At 39.2% G+C, this 22541-nt stretch overlaps 1 protein-coding gene across 1 annotated transcript; it reads right to left on the bottom strand.

Moving 5' to 3' along the window:
• Nucleotides 1-53: 53 nt before the first annotated feature.
• Nucleotides 54-22124, bottom strand: PPIL4 (peptidylprolyl isomerase like 4). The gene is made up of 13 exons (XM_063124552.1): nt 22018-22124; nt 20699-20766; nt 20212-20276; nt 19530-19647; nt 18412-18554; nt 17506-17602; nt 15479-15595; nt 14273-14397; nt 13025-13091; nt 11009-11120; nt 8755-8851; nt 7437-7572; nt 54-3954 (listed from the first exon to the last, which is right to left on the bottom strand). Exons 1-13 carry the CDS (start codon nt 22085-22087, stop codon nt 3730-3732), a joined length of 1440 nt encoding a protein of 479 aa, XP_062980622.1. The 5' UTR covers nt 22088-22124; the 3' UTR covers nt 54-3729.
• Nucleotides 22125-22541: the final 417 nt, after the last annotated feature.

The following is a 22541-nucleotide window of genomic DNA, read 5'->3' as shown; positions in this document are numbered from 1 at the left end:
AGCATAAAGAAGGCCATAGGCATGTAGTGATAATTAAGTACAGATAAAAGCACTTCTATAAATATCTTTTATTGGAATTTTTGTTAGCGTAGGCATATTTAAACTTTAATGTCACATAGAATTCTTTACAGCCTGCATTCTAGCATTTGTTTCAGTTCAATGGTTGCTGCTTTCCCTCTCTTGCTTTCCAGGAGGCTGATTCAGATATCAGCACTGTGTAACCTTTTGACATCTTTCTTTTTCTCTCTCTGATGGCCACAAAACACTTATTGTTTTGCTGAAGTTAGAAAAGATAAGTGTCAGAATCCCTGTGAGCTTAGCACACACAATGGAAGCAATCCAATAGTCAGCTAGATGAACCGTGTTTTATGGGCTACAAACTGAGAATTGATGAGCCGTACAAGATACCTGGAAATGAAAATATAAACACTTTGGGAATTTGGAGCAAAATGTCTCCTTCTCACTGCAAATGCCATGGAGATTAGAAACTAGGCTTGCTGTCAAAGCAGCATGTAATTTTGTATGATTTGGAATTCCCTCTCAAAGGAGATGCACCAGGTCCCTTCACTGCTGGTATTTAAGCACATGGCTTAAACAACTTCTTCAGCAAGGAAGTTGAAGGACAAAGGCCTCTTAGCACCAGTCTCTTCCAGTTTTAATATTAATCCTAAAATACATTTGTTGAAAGCTGATCTGCAAGTCTGCTGGGCTGAAAAGTAGAGTATAAATTTAGTAAATAAATGAAATTCTCTTATACTTTCAAGCTCAGCAACTGGAGAATTTAAAGTAATCCAGATGTCTGAGTAGTGTTTCTGTTGAGGTTGATGACTTCTGCATCTAGACCAATCAAAACTATTCTTTCACTCCTTGCTTTAACAAGAAAGAATTGTCCACATATGTAAAGCCCATATGGAGGAATGACTTTCAAATAAAAAACCACAGAAACATTTTTCATACAAAAATGGTACTGTATCTTTCTTAATCTCTATCTATAAAGGTGAAAGTATGTGTGTGGGTTTGTATGTCTGGGAATGTATTTTTCTTATTATATAAAATACTATTGTATTTTAAGCACAGGCAGGGGTTGCCTGCTATTTGCTGAAATTTTGAAAGGTATGGCTCTTGCCCTTATCCAACAACCATAATGTAAGAGCCATGCTGGATCAGACCAAGGGTCCATGTAGTCCAGCACTCTGTTCGCACAGTGGCCAAACAGCAGTTGACCAGGAACCCACAAGCAGGAAACAGGTGAACTGTAACCATCCCCATGTTCCCCAGCAATTGGTGTAGATAGGCTTACTGCCTGGGATACTGGAGCTGCTACATAGCCATCAAGAAGACTAGACTGATAGCCTTCTCCTTCAGGAATTTAATCAACCCGTTTATAAAGCCATCTAAAGTGGTGGCCATCACTACATCTTGTGGTAGGGAATTCCATAGTTTAACTATGCAGTGTGTGTAGTACTTCCTTTTATTTGTTGTAAACCTCCCACCAATCAGCTTCATGGGATAACTTCAGGTTCTAGTATTATGAAGGGAGAAAAATGTATCCATATCCGCATTCTCCACACCATAGATTTGTATAAAGGCAGTATGATATTGGCAGTTTTATTCTCAATTCTTTTTCTAATAATGCCTAACAGAGTTTGCTTTCTTTACAGCAGCCATGTACTGGGTTGATATTTCCATGACTGCTACATTTGCTCAGGAGTCTTTGGTGAGGGACTTCATTTGGAAGCCCAAGTAAACAATGTCCACCCAATCATCCCTGTTTACATGTTTGACATCCTCAAAGGCACAGGTATCTGTCCTGCATCTTCTGCAGTGAACACCAATGCAAAGAATTCAATCAACTTCTCTGCAAACCCGCTGTCCATCTTTAGTACTCTCTTAATTCCATTGTTCTCCCACGGCCCAACTGCTTTCTCAGCTGGTTTCCTGTTTTTGATATATTAAAAAAATTGATGGCCTTGACATTGTTAGTAATATGCTCTTCAAAATGCTTTTTGCATCACTTGTACAAGCTTGTGCTCCCTTTTATTTCCCTCCCTTAGGCAAGATTTCCATTTTTCTATAATATCTTCATTGATGCTGCTTGTTAACCATGCTGGTGACCTCTTGGACTTGGTGTTACCTTTCGTAACCTGTGGAATACATTTCAGCTGAGCTTCTGTTATTGTGGTTTTGAGTAACCTAAACACATTTCAAAGGGATTTAAGCCTCTTGACTCCCCCTTTCAGCTTCCTTTTCACCAGTTTCCTAATTTTAGAGAAGTTCCCTCTTTTGAAGTCAAATGTGACTGTGTTGGACTTCCTGGGGAGTTTCCTACTTAAATATATATTGAATATGATAGCACTGTGGTCAATTATACTCTTAAGCAGGAATGCATACCCATGATCACTTAAAACAACTATTAGGAGATCCTGTGTATACATTGCTTCGTAATTTTTAAATTAAGTGGATCGCAAATTTTAAAAAACACTTAAGTCACAGCAAAACTGAAATTACTCAATCCCTATATTATTTTATATCTAGGGTTGTGGCTTAATAGGCATTTCCTTTCTCTGCTGGTACTGTGAACATTTCCTTGCAGCAACAACTGAGAGATGTATTGCTACAGTCAAAGCAAAGTAGGCAGTTAGTTTTCAAATGCAAGTGTAGGAAACTAAATGCCCTAATTTAATACATATACTGTGTCTGATAGTTTTTACATTAAGAGTTTACAGCATTACAACACACGCAATTGTTTGTGAAATACTGTAATACGCTGAACTTTTATTGGACTAAGCCAAACACCCACAAGACATGATTTTTGTCTCACTATGCACCTTTCCAATTAACATTCATCCTGCCAGATCTACTTCTTTGTGGGTGATGTGGCTTTTTCTTCCATTCTTGTGTAAAAGTGCCAATAAAACTTCAGTTCCCAGTTTTGGATTGTTTGGAGATATTACTTACATTGCAATAACTACAGAGTGGTGAGACTAGTTTTTATATCAAAAACAGCTCCAGTAAGTAGGTATAATAAAAACACAAACCGGATGCTAAATTATGAATGTTGCATTATAAAATAACTCCCATTACTAGAATTTACAGCAACATTTCAGCAACAGAATTTACAGCCATTTCACACAAAATGAAATCTCTACACAGGTATCACTTCTGTATAGGAAATCAAATCTGTCATATGTGATCTCAACACATTCAAGATGAAACCCCAGCTGGTAGCAGGGGTCCCATGGCAAAATAAACAGATCTTTCATCACATGTAAACATATGTTCTCGGGCTATATGCAATCTCCTATACAGAACTGAGGGAGTATGAAATTCAGCATGTGTAGAATAGCCCTTAATAGTTGACAGAATAATGCCTAGACAACGCTTTAATCAAAATGCTGCAGATTTGTCAACAATGTATCGCCACGGCTTCAAACCTTACACTCTGCCTCAGTAAAATTCACGAATAAAAAGTGTTTTAAGTTTAAACAGTCAGAATTGTACTAGACTCCACACTATAAGACAGCCTTCCCCAACATGGTGCTCTCCAGGTGTTAGCTGGGATGAAGGGCTTGCAGTCCAACACATCTGGCGGGCACCAGGTGGGGGAAGGCTACTATAAGATGTCCTCTGATGGAGTACCAGGACCACAAGTCTGAAGAGGAGACTCGGAGCCTTTTGGGGGCTTCTCAGTGGCAGACAAATCCTGGAGAAGAGTTTCAAAAACCTTGTTCATCTGTATTTGGACTTTTCTTTATCTTTGGACTTCTTGGGGCTTCTGGCTTTCCTCTTCTCTTCATGTTCCCTTTCCCAGGACTCATGGTGTTTGTCTTTAGACTTTCTGTAGCGGTTGTCTCTGTCCCGAGACCGACTGCGACTGCGGCTCTGATGTCTTTCGTGCTTGTCACTTTTTCTTTTGTCTCGGCTGCCTTCTTCTTTGTGCCTTCGGGCTGGGTCCTGTTACAAAATGGGCAGAAATATAGTTACTTGTACATCATGCAAAGGTTTCTAAGGATCAGAATGAGGGTAGGGATGGTACTTTATTCTTCCTAGCTATTTCCATGTTGGTCCTAGATCATGGACATATACTAATTAACTGCAAAGTAATATGCCAAGCTTAAAAGTTTTACTGAAATCTCCTTGAAAAACAAGGAGACAGTTAATTCTCTAAAAATATAAAGGAAGTTTCTTTATTAGTGATGTGAACAAAACCAGAAACCTTCCAGAAAACATGTGTTGCTTTTTTTTTTATTTGTATATATCCATATCAATGAATACATATGAACTGGATATATATGAAAATACACATTTCTAGTAATTATACATAAGCATCAACATAAGCAGACCAGATATCCAAATATGAATCCATTTGAAGGTGGCATTCATACACCACCCGTTCAAATATTGAAAGTGTTGTAAGGTCCCCAATCCATTGCATTATAGGAGGTTAGCGTTTATCCTTCCCATGTTGTAATATCAGTTTTAGCTGTCAAAAGAGCTCAGAAAATCCATTTACACTGACCATTTGTTAAGTTCAAGGAAAGTAAATAATTTAAAAGATCTTGTATATCAACGAATATTAAAGACTGTTCCAGTTATTTGTATAACCTCCTCCCCAAAAGAAGTAACCACTGGACACTGCCAAAACGTATGTTTAAAAGAAGCATTAGCTGCACTGAACCACCAGCAATTAGCCAAACGCTTATTAAAGGAACATACAGCAGCCAATCAATATGAAACGAAAGTTTCTGTTGAATAAGACACAGATGCGACAGATATAATTGCCAAAGCAGTAACCCATGATTAAGCAAAATGGGACAATCCATTTCCCTATTCCATTCCTGCTTAGAACCCTGTACATCATATTTATTCGCCAATAACAAGTATTCATAGACACAGATTGCGGATTGCTTTGCCTGACCAGCCTCAGTCGGAGAATCTAATGCTGTGAAAGCAGGAGGCCAAAGCTAGATACTAACAAATACTGCAGTTGCAAGTATTGCCATTCAGCCGCAGCTGGCAAATTGCATTTGGCACACACAAAAACTCATAATCTGCACCCATCAGTTGATCCAAAGTAAAAACCGCCTTATCTGTCTATATCTGCCACAAAACTTTTCTTACCTATTTTTAGATTTGGATTGCCCCATAAAGCCAATTTAGCATAAGAAAATGGATCAAGACATAACTGACTTGAGAGTATATGTTAATTTCTTTAGCAGTAGACATTGTGGGAGGGACCCTATCCCCTCCAAAATGTAAAAAATAATAATGGGGTAATATCTAAAATAGTTATAAAATTTGCTGCTCTTATACAATAACAAGTAAAAATACACAGAGAATTGGGATGGGTAAAACCTGCAATTGTTCCTCTTTCAATATACGTCAAAATGAAAACCTGATATCGAATCAAAATGACTAACAATACCCACAGTCCCAGCTCAAAACCGACAGCTTTTGCATGGTAGATTAAAGAACTCAACCAACGTTTTAAAAACGTAATCTATTTGAAACAGCCAATCAAAACCTGCAAAAAAGTACACATTGCAACACAGAAGTATCAAAACATCATGAACAAAAAAATGACAAAAGGACTGTAATAAATACAACAAAACTGGAAAACAAGTCATATAGCTTATGCCAAGTGGTTTCCTAAGACACCTTTTCTTTTGCTTAACTCTTTACTCAGTAGCCTCTTACCATTCAAGCCCTCCCCCCCACCTCACCCCATCCAACTCAGGGAATCTATACCTCTTGTACACCCTCACTAATATACTTGAGGTGCCCGAGCTGCCTCATCAGGGCATTTCGTACCACATGCCATAAAACAATGCCAATATTTTATTCATGATGCTCCCTTCGCTTATTAGAGATGTGAAAGCTTAAGGGGGAATGGATAATTGGGGGGGGGGGAAGTAGGCCTTTTTCTCTCTTCCCTAGAGCATTTTCCCCCCTGAAAAGCTGAACAATTTTGTATTATGGAATATTCTTTGCAGAAAAACAAAACATTTAAGATAATATCTGTATATTTTTAACCAGCCTTTACTCTTGCAAAATGATTTTTAAAATCTACATAATAGGAAGACTTGTATAGGAAGACTAGAGATATAAAATGTCTGAAATTTTGAAGCCCTAGGGAAAAAATATTTTTAATCCTCTCTGTAAGATTTTTTTAATTAAAATTATTGATCTAAAGTATTTTTTACTGACAGATACATACATAAATTTTTATTATGCGGTCACAGACCCAATAGAAACAATACCCACAATCATTATTTTAAAACCATAAAATCACAGATATTACTGACAGATATTTAGGTATGCTCCAAGTGATGCTCCTTTTTCCAATGTGCGAGTGGAGGCACCATATCATAAGGTGAAGAAAATGTGCTTTGACAGTTTAGGTTTTGTTCTATAGAATCCTCTTTTTCTGGGTTTGATCTATTTAGACGCTGTAGCAATGAATGTAGTTTTAAAAGTCACTGCCACCCCATGCAACAGAACAATGCATGGCTTTTTCCACATATGTTTCTTTTTCTTTATTTTATTTTTTATGGTATAACAGATTCTAACACAGCAGAACTATTTTTAAAAGTTAATTTCTTAGCGTAGGATCAGCTTTTTCATGTCTGTCAGGAGTCATGTTATCTATATCCATTTTATAAGCAGGCTCTGGTGCAGCATAGGTAACATTTTTCATATTGTAATACAGTAGGAATACCCAACTGTAGATGGGGAATGGAGGCAATGCCACAAACTGAAATCTTAACCATACTGCAACATGTAGACCTGGGTTCTGAGCCTAAGTGCAAACCCTCGGTTAAATAATTCACATTATTTAACATGCAAATGCCCAGTCATCCACTTTCTCCCAAAAGGGAAGATAGAAGACTAAAACATTTGCTAGTTTCATACAGCTTCCTTCGTAAAGTGTGGTTTATGGAGGAGATCTCAACAAACTTCAATCAATAAGCTAAACTATACATCCACCATGTGGCACTACAACAATAGCAGCACTCTAACACTTATGTGCTCCTCCCAGCTTGGTGTGCAAGAGAAAGGCTGACATCTATGCAGTTGAAGCTTTCAAAGGGAAGTAGCTGCGCATAGCTCTTGAAAGGAAGAAAGTGGAGACCAAGAGCATCTTTTTAGAATAACAGAACTGCTTGAAAGAACCAGGGAGGATTCCGTAAAGGTAAGGGGTTGGAAAGCAAGCATAAATGGTTGGCAAAATCTGGGAAGTTAAGCATATATGAAAGAAGCAAAAGCAGGAGTCAATTCTTGACTAAGAAAATGCAGCCAGGATTAGGGTAATGTCTGAATGTATAACAGGGAAATGTTTGTTAGAACATTTCCTAACATATCTGGACCTGCTGTTTCCTTGATACATCAATAAACCATTAAATCATGTAGCTGAACTGAAAGGGTGAGCTCAGTACCTTAGATTTTTTGGTCTTCCTCTCATCCTCATCAGTGTCATCTGAATGGTGGCGTTTCTTCTTCTTTTTATCAGAGTGCCTATGACTTGTTTTCGTTTCTTCCTCTGTGTCCTCCAATAGAAGATCATATTTTGAGCTACAGCAGTCAGTTAAGGAAAGACTGGAATTTGGTCATTTTGGATGTCAGAAGAGAGCAGCAGGGAAAACGCCAGCTAAATAGAAATTGTGTTTCAACAAGATGGCCAGTATAGTCCAAAGAAATGAATGACTTTGCAGCACTGGCAAACGTAAATATGAATGAATTAGATCCTGGAGAATGAAGCCAAGAAACAAAACGGTCCACTTTAGTCCAACTCTACAATCATTTTTACCAGGTTAAAGCTAGTGAACACACATAATTGTAACTGGACAATATTTAAATCATCCAGTTCATACATGCCTGCATAATCAGAACGAATCCCATATTTTCTTTTTTGTATCTATTCAAACATTATGAGCAGAGGATGATAGTTGTTGAAAGATGGTTCTGTGTGATGATAATGCAGGCCTCCATGTGATGGCATTTAGAATTGTTTTCCTATGTGTTTCTGCCAGGTTATCCGGTAGCACTACCCACACCGTGTATCATCAGAGAGCTGTGGCACTGGCGGGAACACTTTCCACATGATCTCAATTCACGTGGGAAGCGGAATACAAATAGTAGGAATTGTGGTATGGAGCCCTCACCACACAGAAACATTTTTTCCCCAGTGTCAACCAGTTTGATTCCAACCACAGTTGAAGGAAAGGAACTGCTTACTGTTCTCGGACCATAAAACTTCAATCTGGCCTAACAGACATTAAGCTGAAGTTCCTGTTTTTAGGACAAGGAATGAGAAACACTTGTAAAATAATGATTCTCCAGTGTATTCTAGGCATTTTCTAAATCCAACGTAGACTTAAAACACTTACGATTCTATATGTGTGCAATGCGTGTACACATAATTATGTATCAAGGGAATTGACATACCAAAACTACCAGCCTCTGCAAAAATACTATTGAAATTATGCAGTAAAAGGTAAATCGTTAGGAAATCTATCCACCAACATAAAGATAACATATTTTTACAATCAGGATATCAGGTTTATTGGAAAGTAACACCCTCATTTTAAAAACATTTTATCTTTATGTTGGCAGGGAAATTATTCCAATGAATTAGAAATACATTCTGAATGATCTGAAATGGTATTGTAGGCTTTTCTTTGTAAATCATAAAAATCATAATATTTTCTTTTTAAAACCCCCCACAATATACAATTATTTAGTTTCTAAGGATACTCTTGTTTGGGCTTTGCCTTCTCCTTCAGACTTAAATTAGAAGTTTTGTCACGATCCTTTTCATACTCTTTGAAATCATCCTTGGTATACTTCCCACCTGTTTAGAGAAAGTGAGATGAGTTGGCATTGATCTTGAACTTGAATGTAAACAGGACCCAAAAGTCAGAAGCCATACTAGAGAAAATCCAAATCAGTTTTGTAGTGAAGGCAAGTCTATCAACCTTGCAGCAAGATTTCACATAGCAGCAATTTCTGTAGACTCAACACTAACATAAAGACGTCACAACTGCAGTTTTAAAACCATTAAAAGTATTATTAGGACCCCCAGTTTAAGAACTCATTTTGTTAGATATGAGTATAGCAATTCTTATATGTACCATACTCATATCAGACAAAGTGAGCCATTTAACTGGGGGTAAGTTAGATGGGGTTTGATGGGAATATTTCACGAATATCAAGGTCCTCCCTTCTTCTGCCAGAGGGCAGAAGTCTAGTTACCCTAACAATGAGGTCAGCATTTAGCTGGTCAAGCGACCCTGAGTGAGTTCACCTGAATTCCTGCTGCAACAACTTCTCTATCAAAAAGAGTCCATGTGTAGAAGGCAGATCAGATTCTTGTCTTCACCACTCTCTTGTTCTGGATGCCCAGCTCTCCAATATCTCCCCCATGGAGGCAGGATGAGAAGCAGGCCTTATCAGGCCTGCCTTCTCTCCTCTCCTTTATTCTTACTTCCTAGCAGAGGCTAGCAGTTGCAGAAGGAAGGTCGAGAGCAGACTGTCTATGAATGTGGGCTAACCATCCCAATTCCGCCGCCTCAAGGGTGATCCTACCATAAGATCAATTGCGAATCAGGATTGCAAACTACCAGAATAGATCCCATGCACATTCTCTGTAACCCAATGACCGCTGGACAGAACATCATCCACATTCAAGAAGACACTGGCCCCGTTCAGACAACACGCTAAACCATGCTGCTTAACCACGAAATGGTTAATGTTAAGCAGCATGGTTTAGCATGTTGTCTGAACGGGGTCATTGTGTTAAGTCAAGCTCCAACTCATCTGTAGCCCTGCCACACTGATATGATATCACACCAGTGTGGCAGGGCTACAGATGAGTTGGAGCTTGACTAATAACAGCTTCATACTTTATTCATAGTGTGCATTTGATGGCAGAATAATTTAATTTTCTAATTTTGTAACGGCAACATTGAACACATTTTAAAACATTTCACTATAGTCACTTGAAAAAAACATTGCTTAAAAACAGGAGTTTGTACCTTCAAGCATGTGCTGCCATCTTATGGTTCAAGCTGGCATGTCAATACAAGTGGCTAAATATTTAGTACAGCTGGGTTTTCAAGTTAACTGGAAGGAGGAACTACTCATTTCCTGTCTTGTAATGCTTAGAGCCATGAGGAAGGCCTTGGCAAATAAGTGGGTCGAGGGGAAGAATCATAGAGTTGTACGGGATACTGGAGGTCATCTAGACAGCCCTTGGCGACTACAGTATACCTGACAGATAGCTGTGCAGCCTTTGCTTAGAGCTCATCACCATCCAACAGCCTGTTGCACTGCCAAACAACTCTTATTGTTAGGTCATCTGATGTTTAACTAAAATCTGTTTATTTAGAATTAGGAAGATTAATCAATCTGTTTTTACTTGGATCAACAGATTCTTAGGAGAGCAGCAGAATATGCAAAACTTCACACCAGAACTCCTCCACATGCTCACCTGTCTAACCAGCAGTCTAAACTATTGGGTATGTCTATGTGTCTCAGTGGACAGTCTTTTGGCCATTCAAAGTGTTTGAGAAACATTCACTTATGATGTATATTGCCTACCACCCACCCCTGCGGGGAAAAAAAAAGGAGTCCTGAAAGAAAATCAGGCAGTGGGATTAACAGAGGAGTTTGCAGATAAAGTCAGTTGCACCAGCAACTTGTCAGCTCCACCGCTGACTTGCTGTTGTGGAAGAAGCTGCTCCCACCACGCCAACAGGCATTTTAGATAGCCTACTTAAATATTCTCCATCAAGAGAAATACTAGATACAATCCACTTGGAGAAGTAAGGCATGTGCCTTTGTAGGATGCTGACAGTGAAGAGAACACATTTCATAATCAGCAAACTCACATTTGATCATTACCTGTACTGAAAGCAGATGCCCGAGTGCTCTCCTAATGCACAACTGAAAACTTCTATCATGTAATATGTTATAATAAAGGAATTATAAAGTGTAAAATTGAAGTTACCTTTTCCTTTCCATTTAATCTTTGCAACAGACTGGCTAAAATCCACATGTATCCGCCTGTCATCTATTAACACATTATCCATCTTAAAGTAAGCTTTCTCACAATCTTCTTCCTGGTACACATTTTAAGGAAAAGTAAAGTTAAAATTAGAAAATTAAGGTTAAATAAAAAGTGTTGAAGCCATTGCATGAATAGGAAGAACTTTCACCAGCATGAAAGTCCATAAAGTGTTAGAACTTCTTGCAGTGCCAAACACGTGTTTTGGAGGCGTATGGTTGGTCACTGCAGGAGCCGATTCTGGACTATACAAGCTGAAGAGAGTACCTAAGGACTGAATAGTAAGCTATTAAGAAGTACCATGCAGGATCAGACCAAGGGCCCATCTAGTCCAGCACTCTGTTCACCCAGTGAGCCATCGGCCAGGGATGAACAAGCAAGACACGGTGCAACAGCACTCTCCCACCCATGTTCCCCAGCAACTGGTGCACACAGGATTACTGCCTTGAATACTGGAGATAGCACACAGCCATCAGGGCTAGTAGCCATTGATAGCCTTCGTCTCCAAGAATTTATCTAACCCCCTTTTAAAGCCATCCAAATTGGTGGTCATCACTACATCCGGTGGTAGTGAGTTCCATAGTTTAACTATGTGATGACCCCGGGTTCTAGTATTCTTTCCCCGAGGGGTAAGTAAATGCGGCAGATGATCAGGAGTAGGGAGCAGGTGACTGTGTTATGCCAAGAGAATAAGATCTTGCTAGAAGGTTTTTTAAGCAGGCAGTTATAAACACAGATAAAATGTCCCAGCAGCCAGAAATACAACAGGAGAAGCTCTGCTGTCAAAGGAAGACAGTACCTAGAAGCTGAATCTGGTTTGAAGTGTATTTGGCTGGGGTGGAGGTTTAGGGAATTTGGCTGAGGTAAAAGAAGTCAATGGCCCTGTTCAGAAGACTTTTTTTTTTGTTAACAAAGCCTTAACCATCATGTTTAAAGATTTAGCCACTACTGTGTTTAAAGGGTCTTCTGAATAGGGCCATTAAGAGGCTGATAGCAGCTACAGTGTCTCTTGAGTCCTTAAGAATTGTCACTAAGTAGTCTTGCGAAAAGTAAATATTAGTAATCTCCTATGTTGAAAATATCCCTTAAAGAAATTACTTGTTTAGTATTTCTTTTTTTCTCCAGTGTTGGTGCATCTCATACCTAAGCTTCTAAGAGGTTTTAAAGTGTCCTAACAGAATTGTGGCAGTGGAAAAGGTCAGTTTGTGCAACTATGAGTTATAGCGGCATAGAATTTCTTAGGCTTAGAAAAATAAGAATTTGTTCTAAATTAAAAGAAAACCTCCATAGGTGTGACTGCCCAGTGAAGGAGCACTTTTCCCATAGGTGGTGGCAGTGCTGAGCAGAAGAATTCTGCCATAAACTTACTATCATTATTATTAGGCCCTGTTTTTTCCATGGGTTAAATCTCTACTGATTTTCAATTTCTGATTCACATCTTTAATGTATAAACAAACAATATTAATTGAAGTGAGTGCAGGCAATTTGCTCCTAAGATATGTGTCATCAAGGATCCGAACTTGATCAGTTTGTCTCTGGATTTCTAGAATGCTTCATTATTGAAGCTAAGGGAATGTAACATTTATATCGATTCATCCTCTTAAGATCCTTATGAGGCTGATCATCCACCACAACTTTCTAGAAACCACAGAAATGCAACCACAGAGGAGCAGACATCTGAAGCTGGTTCTTCCCAGATAAGCACTACGGTGTATCCAATACACCAGTCTGGTTCCAATCAGAAAATATTTGACTAAAGGTCATAATGGAGGTTGTTTCATTACAGCATATATTTTTTTTGGTATTGGTGTTCTGAATGTCACGAGCTGCCTTTGTTCTTTTGGGTAAAGAGGCATATAAGAAAATACAAAGAAAAAACAAGCAGCACACACATTTAACATTATCTTCCTACGCAGCTAATATATAAACAAGCTACAGTGTATTTTCAAGGCTACGTACCTTTTCAAACTCAATGAAAGCATAGCAGAGGGATTCACTCGTCTTCCAATCTCGAATCACTTCACAACTGAAAGGTTAGCACAACAGTTTCTATTGTTTGACAGACACTGTTAGCATTTAAATTTGTTAAGAAGCTTCCTTAAGGTGCAATCCTAAGTATATTTAGACAGAAAAACGTCCTACAAGCCCCAACCTGTATGGCTGGTTAGAGCATGCTGCAAGTTGGAGAACTTTTTTCTCTCTGAACATACATAGGACCACACCCTAAGAGTACTTCAGGAAAACAGCCCTGTATCTATTCACATGAATTATTTTCATATTAGTGCTCTCACCAAGGTCTAAAATCAGAAACTGGGCTCTCTTGCTACATCACAATCTGAATATGGGCCTCTTTCATAATCCATAAAAGATGCAATATGGAAGTACAACTTTCATAACATGAATTGACAAAAATGAGGTTATTAAGAAACTCCAGACATTATCCGTGCCTCCTCCAGAGTTAGTTGTGTGTAATCAATATTCTCATGTTTCGTTTCAGACACATGAATGATTTGTGGGTTGGGAAACTTATACAAGTTAGTAAAGCTAAACTAGTGGAGTCAGCAAAGATTGTAGCGATTAGCCTGAAAATACTGAACAGCAAGTATACTAAGCTTTAAATATATTTCCATGTTGCTGCCTGTACCAAAATAAATAATTGTACTTCCTGTTTCATGAGCACAATCATATGGGATGCAAAAGAAAGGTGGTACAGTCTAATTTATAAGAGTGTTGGAAATAACTGTAGAGTGGGACTCAATGCTTTGGCCCAATTAAAAAAAAAGAACATCATTTGTCTAAAGAGAATCCTTCACAAGGTATTCAAAGCTGAATCTTGAATTATGTTGAATGGTTCACTAGCAAGAGGTAAATTTGCACTATTTCTGATACTACAATGAACTACATTTCCCACTGAAATTGAACAGACTGAAAGAGGTAACATGTGAAATTCAAAAGTAAATAAGAAAAGGGGAAGAAAAAAAGAAAAAGAAAAGTGCCTTCTGTCCACCACTTTTGCCACAGATGTTATCCATCCAAGCTACCAGCACCAACCTTTGCTGCTTAGGCTTGTTAATTTCTAAGTCATACAAAGATTAAACAGAAGATGTATGACTATGACTAAAACAAAAATAAAACAGATAATATAGGGATAGAAAGATTTTTATAAGATTTTTTAACTTTTTTCTTCTGGAGATATTCTATAATTACCTTTTTATTGACCCAAATCGGGAAAATATGATTTCAAGGTCTTCATCAGTTGTCACAGGATTAAGTTTGCAGACAAAAAGAACATTTTCAGGTGGTCTGATATCTGCATCAGGCAAGTCTCCAACCTAAAGTACAAAAGCGTTATGAGAGGATTTTAGTTCTACTTGAGATTATACATATTTTCTGGCAATTCACACAAAGATACTTGAGACATATTTACATCGTATCTAAAGGAAGGTTAGGAGGAAAGTGTAATGAACATGAGAACCGCCCATAGTTATTCTGAAGCCTTAAGGATGCAAAATGTGAAAAATCTGTTCTATGGCCACTTAGCTTTCAGATTCCAAGTGATAAGGTGCTGGAAGACTGCCATCTTAAAAATTATTCAATTAACAAAAAACTCCCAAATGCCAGGCAATTACAGCTGTTAAGGGCTACTGCCTTAATAGACATGTTTAGGCAATTATGCATATGGGATGATATCCTATGATGTGGTTAGTTCCAGTTTCACCACTACCATGGAGCTGGATGGTAATGGTGGATGGAGCTGGATGGCTGCAGTGGTAGAATGGTAGACCTGAGTCCCCAATTTGTGATAGACACATGGAAACTATGCAACATGGGCACTATGTTGGAGACACCAGAGCTACGGCAAGGTACTTGCCAGCAGACCACTTCGGGGAATAGTAGAGGGATCTTAGCCCACATTACAACCCTTCTTCAGAGGAGCCATCTAGTAAAATAAAATGCAGATTTAGATGTGCGTCTGATTTACACCTGCAAGTGTAAAAGTACTTTCAAGTGGATCGGAGTACCTGATCCAGCAAGTGATACACATGCTGAAGTTTGTTGATTCATGCAGATCTCCTTAATCACATCTGGTGAAGAAACTAAATTTGGCATACAAAATGTTTTCAGTATGCATAAAAACCCTCAGTTATCTTTTACATCCCATTACAAGATAAGCAATTTCTTTATAAGCGACAAAGGATTTGTCAAAGAAAACATTACTATTGCTAAGGAAGAGCCACACACTGTCAAAACACAGCTGAGATTATTTATTCAGAGTCAGAATTTGAATGGTAATCTAAATTTAATATGCAGTCCTGAGCACATCAGAGCCAATGTAGCACCTGCACTATTAAAAGTCACCTAAAACACATGCCTATCTGAAGGTATTACTTTGCTTAGATAAACCATACTTACCATTTCCAAAAGAATAGCCTTAGTTTTTGCTTCTTTTTCTGCCAGAATTTCTTCCACTTCATCAACAGACTTTCCTTTGAAGTCATCAATTTCCTCATCAGCTCCTATTCTCCCACTCTGTCTTACATTTAAAAAAATACAGTTACTTAATATTTAGCCAGTGAACACACTTTGGGCAATATCCAACGGTGTAATTCTGCAAATGCAGATAGCACTCGCAATGCTCTGCTGGAACTGTTCGGTTCTGCAAATGTGTTTATCTTAGACTGGGTTCACGTGACATGCCAACCCATCCTTGAAACTATGAAACATACAAGTAACCAAACAACACAAGCCTATCTATTCCGGTCAGTCAAAGTTGCACAATTCCAAAACTCCACCCCCATTTTTTTTTAAAAAAAATGGGGACATTTCTACACATTGAGCTAAAATAAATAATAACATCTCACCCCAATTTGCGCAAATGTGGGGAGGAGAATTTAAAAAGCTGGGAACCACAACTGGGGTTGCAATTCCCTTGGCAAAGGGGACTTGGTGGCAACCAACACGGGTTCTGCTGCCACGTCCCCAAAAACACTTGCCAGGGCCAGCAGAAGGACCAAGAGGGAGAACAACCCACAGTGAGCCTGACTGTCTGTTGGGTTCACCATGGGTTGTTTGAACAACAACCCACATTGCATCACTTATTTTGCAAGGTGAGTTGTCGTGTCATGCAAACACAACCTTAGTTAGATTCTTCTCTTGCACATAGTTCAGAATCTAGGTTCTGCTACTGCAATGTCATTAGTGCTAACAGAATGACACAATTAGATATTTCCCCTCGTTTTTCCAATACATTTTTTGATGGAAGAAAAGGTTATTGAATAAATAACTATTGAATAAATAGCTAATGTAAAATTAATTTTGTACCAACTTCCTTGAAAGGCACATGGATAGACATAAACATGCACATCAGAACTCTATAAATTTAACTGAGCATCTTAATCAGATACCTACAAAGGAACCCTACAGATATTACACTGCAATTCAACATAAGCAATTAGCACTGTTTTAGATTTTCTCAGGAATAATGTACATTCTAAGTAATAGTGATGTCAGTTAACATTATTTTTCTCTTTATCACATGAATTTTAGGATGTCCCTTATTCCTCCCATCCTCATACTGAATGCAGCAATGGTTCTTCCCATTTTCCTTGTTTGTTTTGAAAGCTACGGGGTAGATTCACATCCACCTATGAGGTAGAAAGCAGTATATTTCTAACCCCAAGGTTGATAGTCATGTGAATTTTTGGAGGTCCAGGCAAATGCATCTGTGCCTTAAGATGCATTCTTACATAATGTGGCTTAGATAGCACATATCTTCACCTTGCCAGTGAAGATACTTGGCTGTTTGCACTTTATTCTGATCTTTAGCCAAACATGTGACTTCTCTGGAAAATACACAAGTGTGCATGGAACACTTCCCATACTACACTTTCATGTTTTGGCAGGCAGAGATGTGGGTAGCTATGTATTCCAAAACTAATAGGAGAAACATTCAGAAATTACACTTAACAATCTGCCTGCTTACATTTTTCCACATAACAATTTATTTCCAATCCAACATGGACATTAGCTAATCCCTAATTAAAGTATCAGGACAGGATTTTTTTTTTCACATGACTTATACAGGGAGGAAGGTAGGAAAAAAGCTGAGTTTCTCTCTAGGAAATACCCTTCTTGGGAGTTAGAACTCCCAAAAGTACTCTGTGGAAAGTGGAGAAAACATTACTATTGCTAAGGAAGAGCCACACACTGTCAAAACACAGCTGAGATTATTTATTCAGCAATAGATTTTCTAGCCATCTCTCATTAAAAGATTCACTCTTTTTGCTTTCCTCCTATTTTTCATGCTACCTTCTTTTTCTTTTTGCACCATGACAAGAACGAAGGGGTGGTGGTATTGGGCGGTATTCATCTAGTTCCTCATTTTCCTCTCCTATGCCTCCCCCTCTCTAACATCACAAGAAGTTAATAGCAACACTCACATCCAACTGCTCTTTTGTGGGCTCTGGTGAACGATCTGGTATTGCCAAACCAGGGGGGTCATCAAACGGATCATCTAAGATCACTGTATGGTTTATCCTAAATAGGAAATGGCGGTAATAAAGGGAAAATTCAAATTACTATCACATAGCATTACATTTCTGAGGCATATGCATTTCTTGCCATATCAAAAAACACCCACCCAGAATCAGATAAATCACCCTGGAGGCTAATTAGAGTTTATGAATGACATATTCAGATCAGTTGCCAAGGGATGCACGTCGAGCCTTCTGCTGTCAGAGCGGGCAGTGAGCAGAACATTAGTGTACAGCCCAAGGCTATTCCACAGTTCCTCAACACCATGTGAGCTGGTGTCTGTTGGAAGAAGGTTCAAATCCTAATACAGCATTTGATGACACAGAGGTTATCTCGACTTAAACATTTTTTGCCCAATTCATATGATTGTTCCACTACAAGTATGTCCAGAAATATCCATGAATTGGTAGTCAGGAGTAAGTTCAAGTCTGACAAAAGAGTGTGCTTCATGAAGAAATTGACAGTTCATTTACAGAATTCACTGCCCTGGAATATGGGAATAGTCACTTGTGTAAAAGACTTTGAGAAACATGTTCTTGGAGGATAGTCTGTTAAAATGCATTAGGCATGATGCCAGATGAAATGTCTAGGTTGAGAGGCAGTCAGTATGATACTGACTGCGAGATGCTGGGGGACAACAATGGGGAAAGGCTATGGCCTTCTATGGCCTGCTTGTAGACTTCCCAGAAGCATCCAGTAGACCGCTGTAGGGAACAGCATGCTGGACTAGATGGAATTTTGGTCTGACCCAGCAGGGATCTTCTTACATCTTGCTACTTCTATTGTAAATTAGAGAAGCAAGGCTGTCAAACCTGATGTCTTGATATGGAACATAATCTTTGTCGACGAAGGCCTCGTTAATTTTCCCCAATACATCCATGCCTTCTGTTACTTCACCAAACACTGTATGTACACCATCCAGGTAATCCAAGTTCTCTCCTATAGTAATTAGGAACTAGAAGAGAAAAGAGAAAAACTATTTAGATTAAACAGAATACTGGAAATCTCCATATACTAGTGTAAAGCCTGGATCATCACGGGCACTAGTAGTCTGAGAATGATTAGATTAAAATATGTTTTGTCATTTCCTTTGCGACTGGAACAACTTTCAGGAGCATTTCATTCTTTCCTTTCCTCTTCCTCTCTCAATTTTCCAATTATGTCCCACATCAGCTTCCTTTAATGAACACCCCAATACATTAAAGCAAGCCCCACTACCATCGCAGCAAACACAGTCTTCCAACCCACCCATACAATTAGCTTCCCTCCTTCTAATGCATCCTGTTTTGCTATTAAAGCTTGAACTTCTTTGAAATGTCACAATCTTCTGCATGTCTATACTGCTCAAGCTTCAGTTTAAAAAATGAGCAAGCTTGGTTTGGCAGATCTCTAGTAGAAAGCATTACACTAACATATTATTATATAGATTTTAGGATATTTCCTTTGAGAGCAGTTTACTATCCATAGCAGTTTTTGATACCAGCCATGATATCTTCTGAACCTCCTTTTGAGATTAGACATTGGAGACAACACATTGTGATGGTTCCATTCTTTCCTGAAGGTTAGGTTCCAGAAGGTGCTACTAAGAGACTGCTGTCCCTACCTCTGAGAATTATCCTTCAAGTTCCTCAAATCCCCACTGAGCCATGAAACTCACTGAGTGACCTTGGGCCAGTTACTATCTCTCAGGCTAACCTATGTCATACATAAAAATTATAGTATCTTCATGTCACCAGAAAAGCCACGCAGAATATGATCACTGACCCTTTGGTGTTGTTTAGTCAGGTGTTTTAATCTGTTAAAGTTTGCGTCATGCATGGGTTATACCCTGTCAGATGACTATTTTCATTTTCTGTGACACCAACAGTAGACTTTCATCTTTCATTTATCCTAAAGTTCTGGTAAGACTTTTCCAATGATGTTGACTGACCTGAGATCCATGCTGACCACTGCCATCGTTCACCATTGACACTGTCCCTTTTTTCTTATGTTTAATTCTTGGTACTTTTTCCACTTCAAAAAATCTAGCTTGATCCCCATACAATTTGCTGAAACAAACAAGTCATCAAACAATTATAAAATTGCACAGATGTTATATTCTACCTTCATGAGATATAAAATGAGAACATTTACCACTGTATGTTCTTGTGAATATCCAACCATATGATCAACATTTTCAGTTTATTTCTTAATAACTGCACTGCAAGCCTGTTACTTGTTCACAGCCAATCTCAAAATATTTTTGGTTGGATAGACTTCTACTTGTTGCTAACTTAATTTTGAAAGGAACTAAATAAAGTGAAACTACAGTACACAATTCCATCAAAGTGCTTCTCACACACAAGCCCTTGTGCAGTTAATGAAGCCTGCATGGAACCAGCAGTTGGATGACTACAACTAAACAGTTAGTGGAACTGAAATAATTGAAGTCTCCCATGTTCAGGAAAAAACACAAGACAGACAAGATATTACGTATTACTCTTCAAAACGGAGCTTACTAACTCAATAAACCAGCCCAATCCAATGCATGTTTACTTGATCATATTTCCCACTGTCTAAAGGAATTCACTTCCACCTAAGTGTACATAGGATGAAACATAAATAACACTCACCAAAAAACAGATTCACCTCCGCGGCCAGTGCCCTGGGGGTCTCCAGTTTGCATGATAAAATCTCTCTAATACAACACAAGACACACATAACAATACGTTAATGTTATTTATCATTATAATAATTTAGGATGCAGGTTTAGACAGAAAAAAAGTCCTACAATTCCTAGCATGCCTAGACAGTAGCATTGCTGGCTGGAGGGATGCTGGGCGTCCTAGGACTTTTTTCTGTCTAAACCTGCGTAGGATTACATTCTTACATAGCATTTTACACATAGCATGTGTTTGTTCTCACAACTGTACGTGGCCATTGTATAATTCCAATTTAACAGATGATGAAATGAGCTGAAAAGGGCACACAACAAGTACAGCTGGAGTGAGGACTTGTGCCCGGGCAAGTTCTATTTGCTTATCTCCCATACAACATACACTTTTAAAATTGTGCTTTAAATGTCGGGGGAGGGGGGCAAAATCGACCAGAAACACTTACCTGTATATTATGTATAAGGCAGTAATTGTAGTACTTGATTTTGCAGAGCTTTAGAAAATTCAGACAAGCTGCAAGAAATATAAGACAACTGAAACAGACTATACATTTTGCCTCGTAAACAGAAAAAGAAAAAAGTACACTAAATGGCCGACTGGAAACAGATGGGATGCCATTAAACTTAGCAGTATAAAGAACAATAACAACAGTACAATAATAACAATGCAAGTATGATGTTACTAACATGAAAGAAACTATGAGAACTACCTACAGTACTCAGCAAATCCTATTGTATATGAATATCCTTTCTAAGGGGCAGGGCTTAATTTAAACTCACCAGCCCACTTCCCTGAAATCATTTTTTCTTTAATGTGAACTGGGAATATGTGGCATGATGATACAGGGAAGTAGACTTGAGTATGTACAGAATGCCTTCCCTTGAATACTAAAAAAACAAACAACAAAACAACTACCACAACCTGTTTCCATGTTATTCCCATTTTCATTATAATGCCATCAATGCATATAGTGCTTTACAGAGTAGAAGATGCCTGTCTCGAGTTTACAATCTAAAATTCAATGTCATGGAAACTATCAAAGGAGAGACAGGAGGCCTGAATAAACAGAACAAATATGCAATTATTTCAGGTATTTCAGGTGGAGGAACTTTCAGTGAGTGGAGCCCTTCCATCCATGAAAGGTAGATCCTGGATTCAACCCAATTTATTCAAGTTGTCATCTTTTGAAATTGGTCCTGCCCTGGTGCCTTTAATAGCCCAACATATAGAGATTTAACAAGTAACACCTTTTCCTTTCCTGTAGATGAGTGGTGAGCAAAACATCAACTGCTTAATTCTTGGATAGCAAACTGGTACTAAAGGTACAACAGGTGGCAACCTTGTGTTGCATTTTAAGATCTGAGCAAGGATCCTGCACCATCAACCCAGGCGGCCTCGTGGGCGAAACATTACTTGCAGGAGCAGATATCCTACGCTCTTTCCTAGCATTCAGTGCAATATTGCCAGGGATCTTGGGCGCGGGAAGGAGAACCTCTCAGACTGTGTAGTCCAACCGATAACCTCTAGGGGCGGTCCTGCACTACTGCAGGTTAGGCAGAAACCCAACCGGTGTAGGCTTCGTCAGCGCAGAAATGCGGGGACGGGGAAAACTTAGCCAGCACGATTTCTCCCTGGCTTACAGCTCTGAAAAGCCCACCAGGAGCCCTGCCAGGGAAGGGAGCGCTGGAGCGAAATACTTCCGCAGAGACTTGCTCGCCTGTCTCCTCGCTGCAACCCGCCCGCATGCCTCCGGAGTCTCCTCACCTCTAGGCCTCTCCTCTGTGTACAAGTCGACCACGAGATCCCCCAGCGTGGTTTCCAGCAGCACAGCCATGACGCCTCGGTCTTCTCCTTCCCGCCTCCGTCAGTGTTTTCGTTGCTCCGGAAGGAAATGCCCCTACAATCCCGGCATGCCCTGCACTGCCCTCCCCACCTCCGACCCAAGCAGGTAGAGGCAGGCAATACGCTCGCCATAGACTCACTTGTGTGGGGGACACACGCGCAGGGTCTAGCTTCCGGGTTGACTTCGGACACCTTTTGCGGCGTCACCGAAGCCGGAAGTGAAAACGATGACGAAATCCTGGACTGTTTAGCCCTTAAGTGTGATGCGGAAGCGTGTCCACCTCCTCCTCCTCCTAATAAAAAGTAGTAGCATAGAGGAGAGCTCGTGCTTTTCCTAACGATCCAGGTATTATTCCGTGGAAAATGCGCCTCACTTCTCCACACAAGCGTGAGGCTTCTGCGTGGCATTCTCAATTGGGATCGGGTGGTCTGAAGGGGAAAAGGAG

Source organism: Elgaria multicarinata, chromosome 4 (genome assembly GCF_023053635.1).
Source record: "Elgaria multicarinata webbii isolate HBS135686 ecotype San Diego chromosome 4, rElgMul1.1.pri, whole genome shotgun sequence".
Lineage (NCBI taxonomy): Eukaryota > Metazoa > Chordata > Lepidosauria > Squamata > Anguidae > Elgaria > Elgaria multicarinata.
This window is presented reverse-complemented; position numbering and strand designations above follow the sequence as displayed.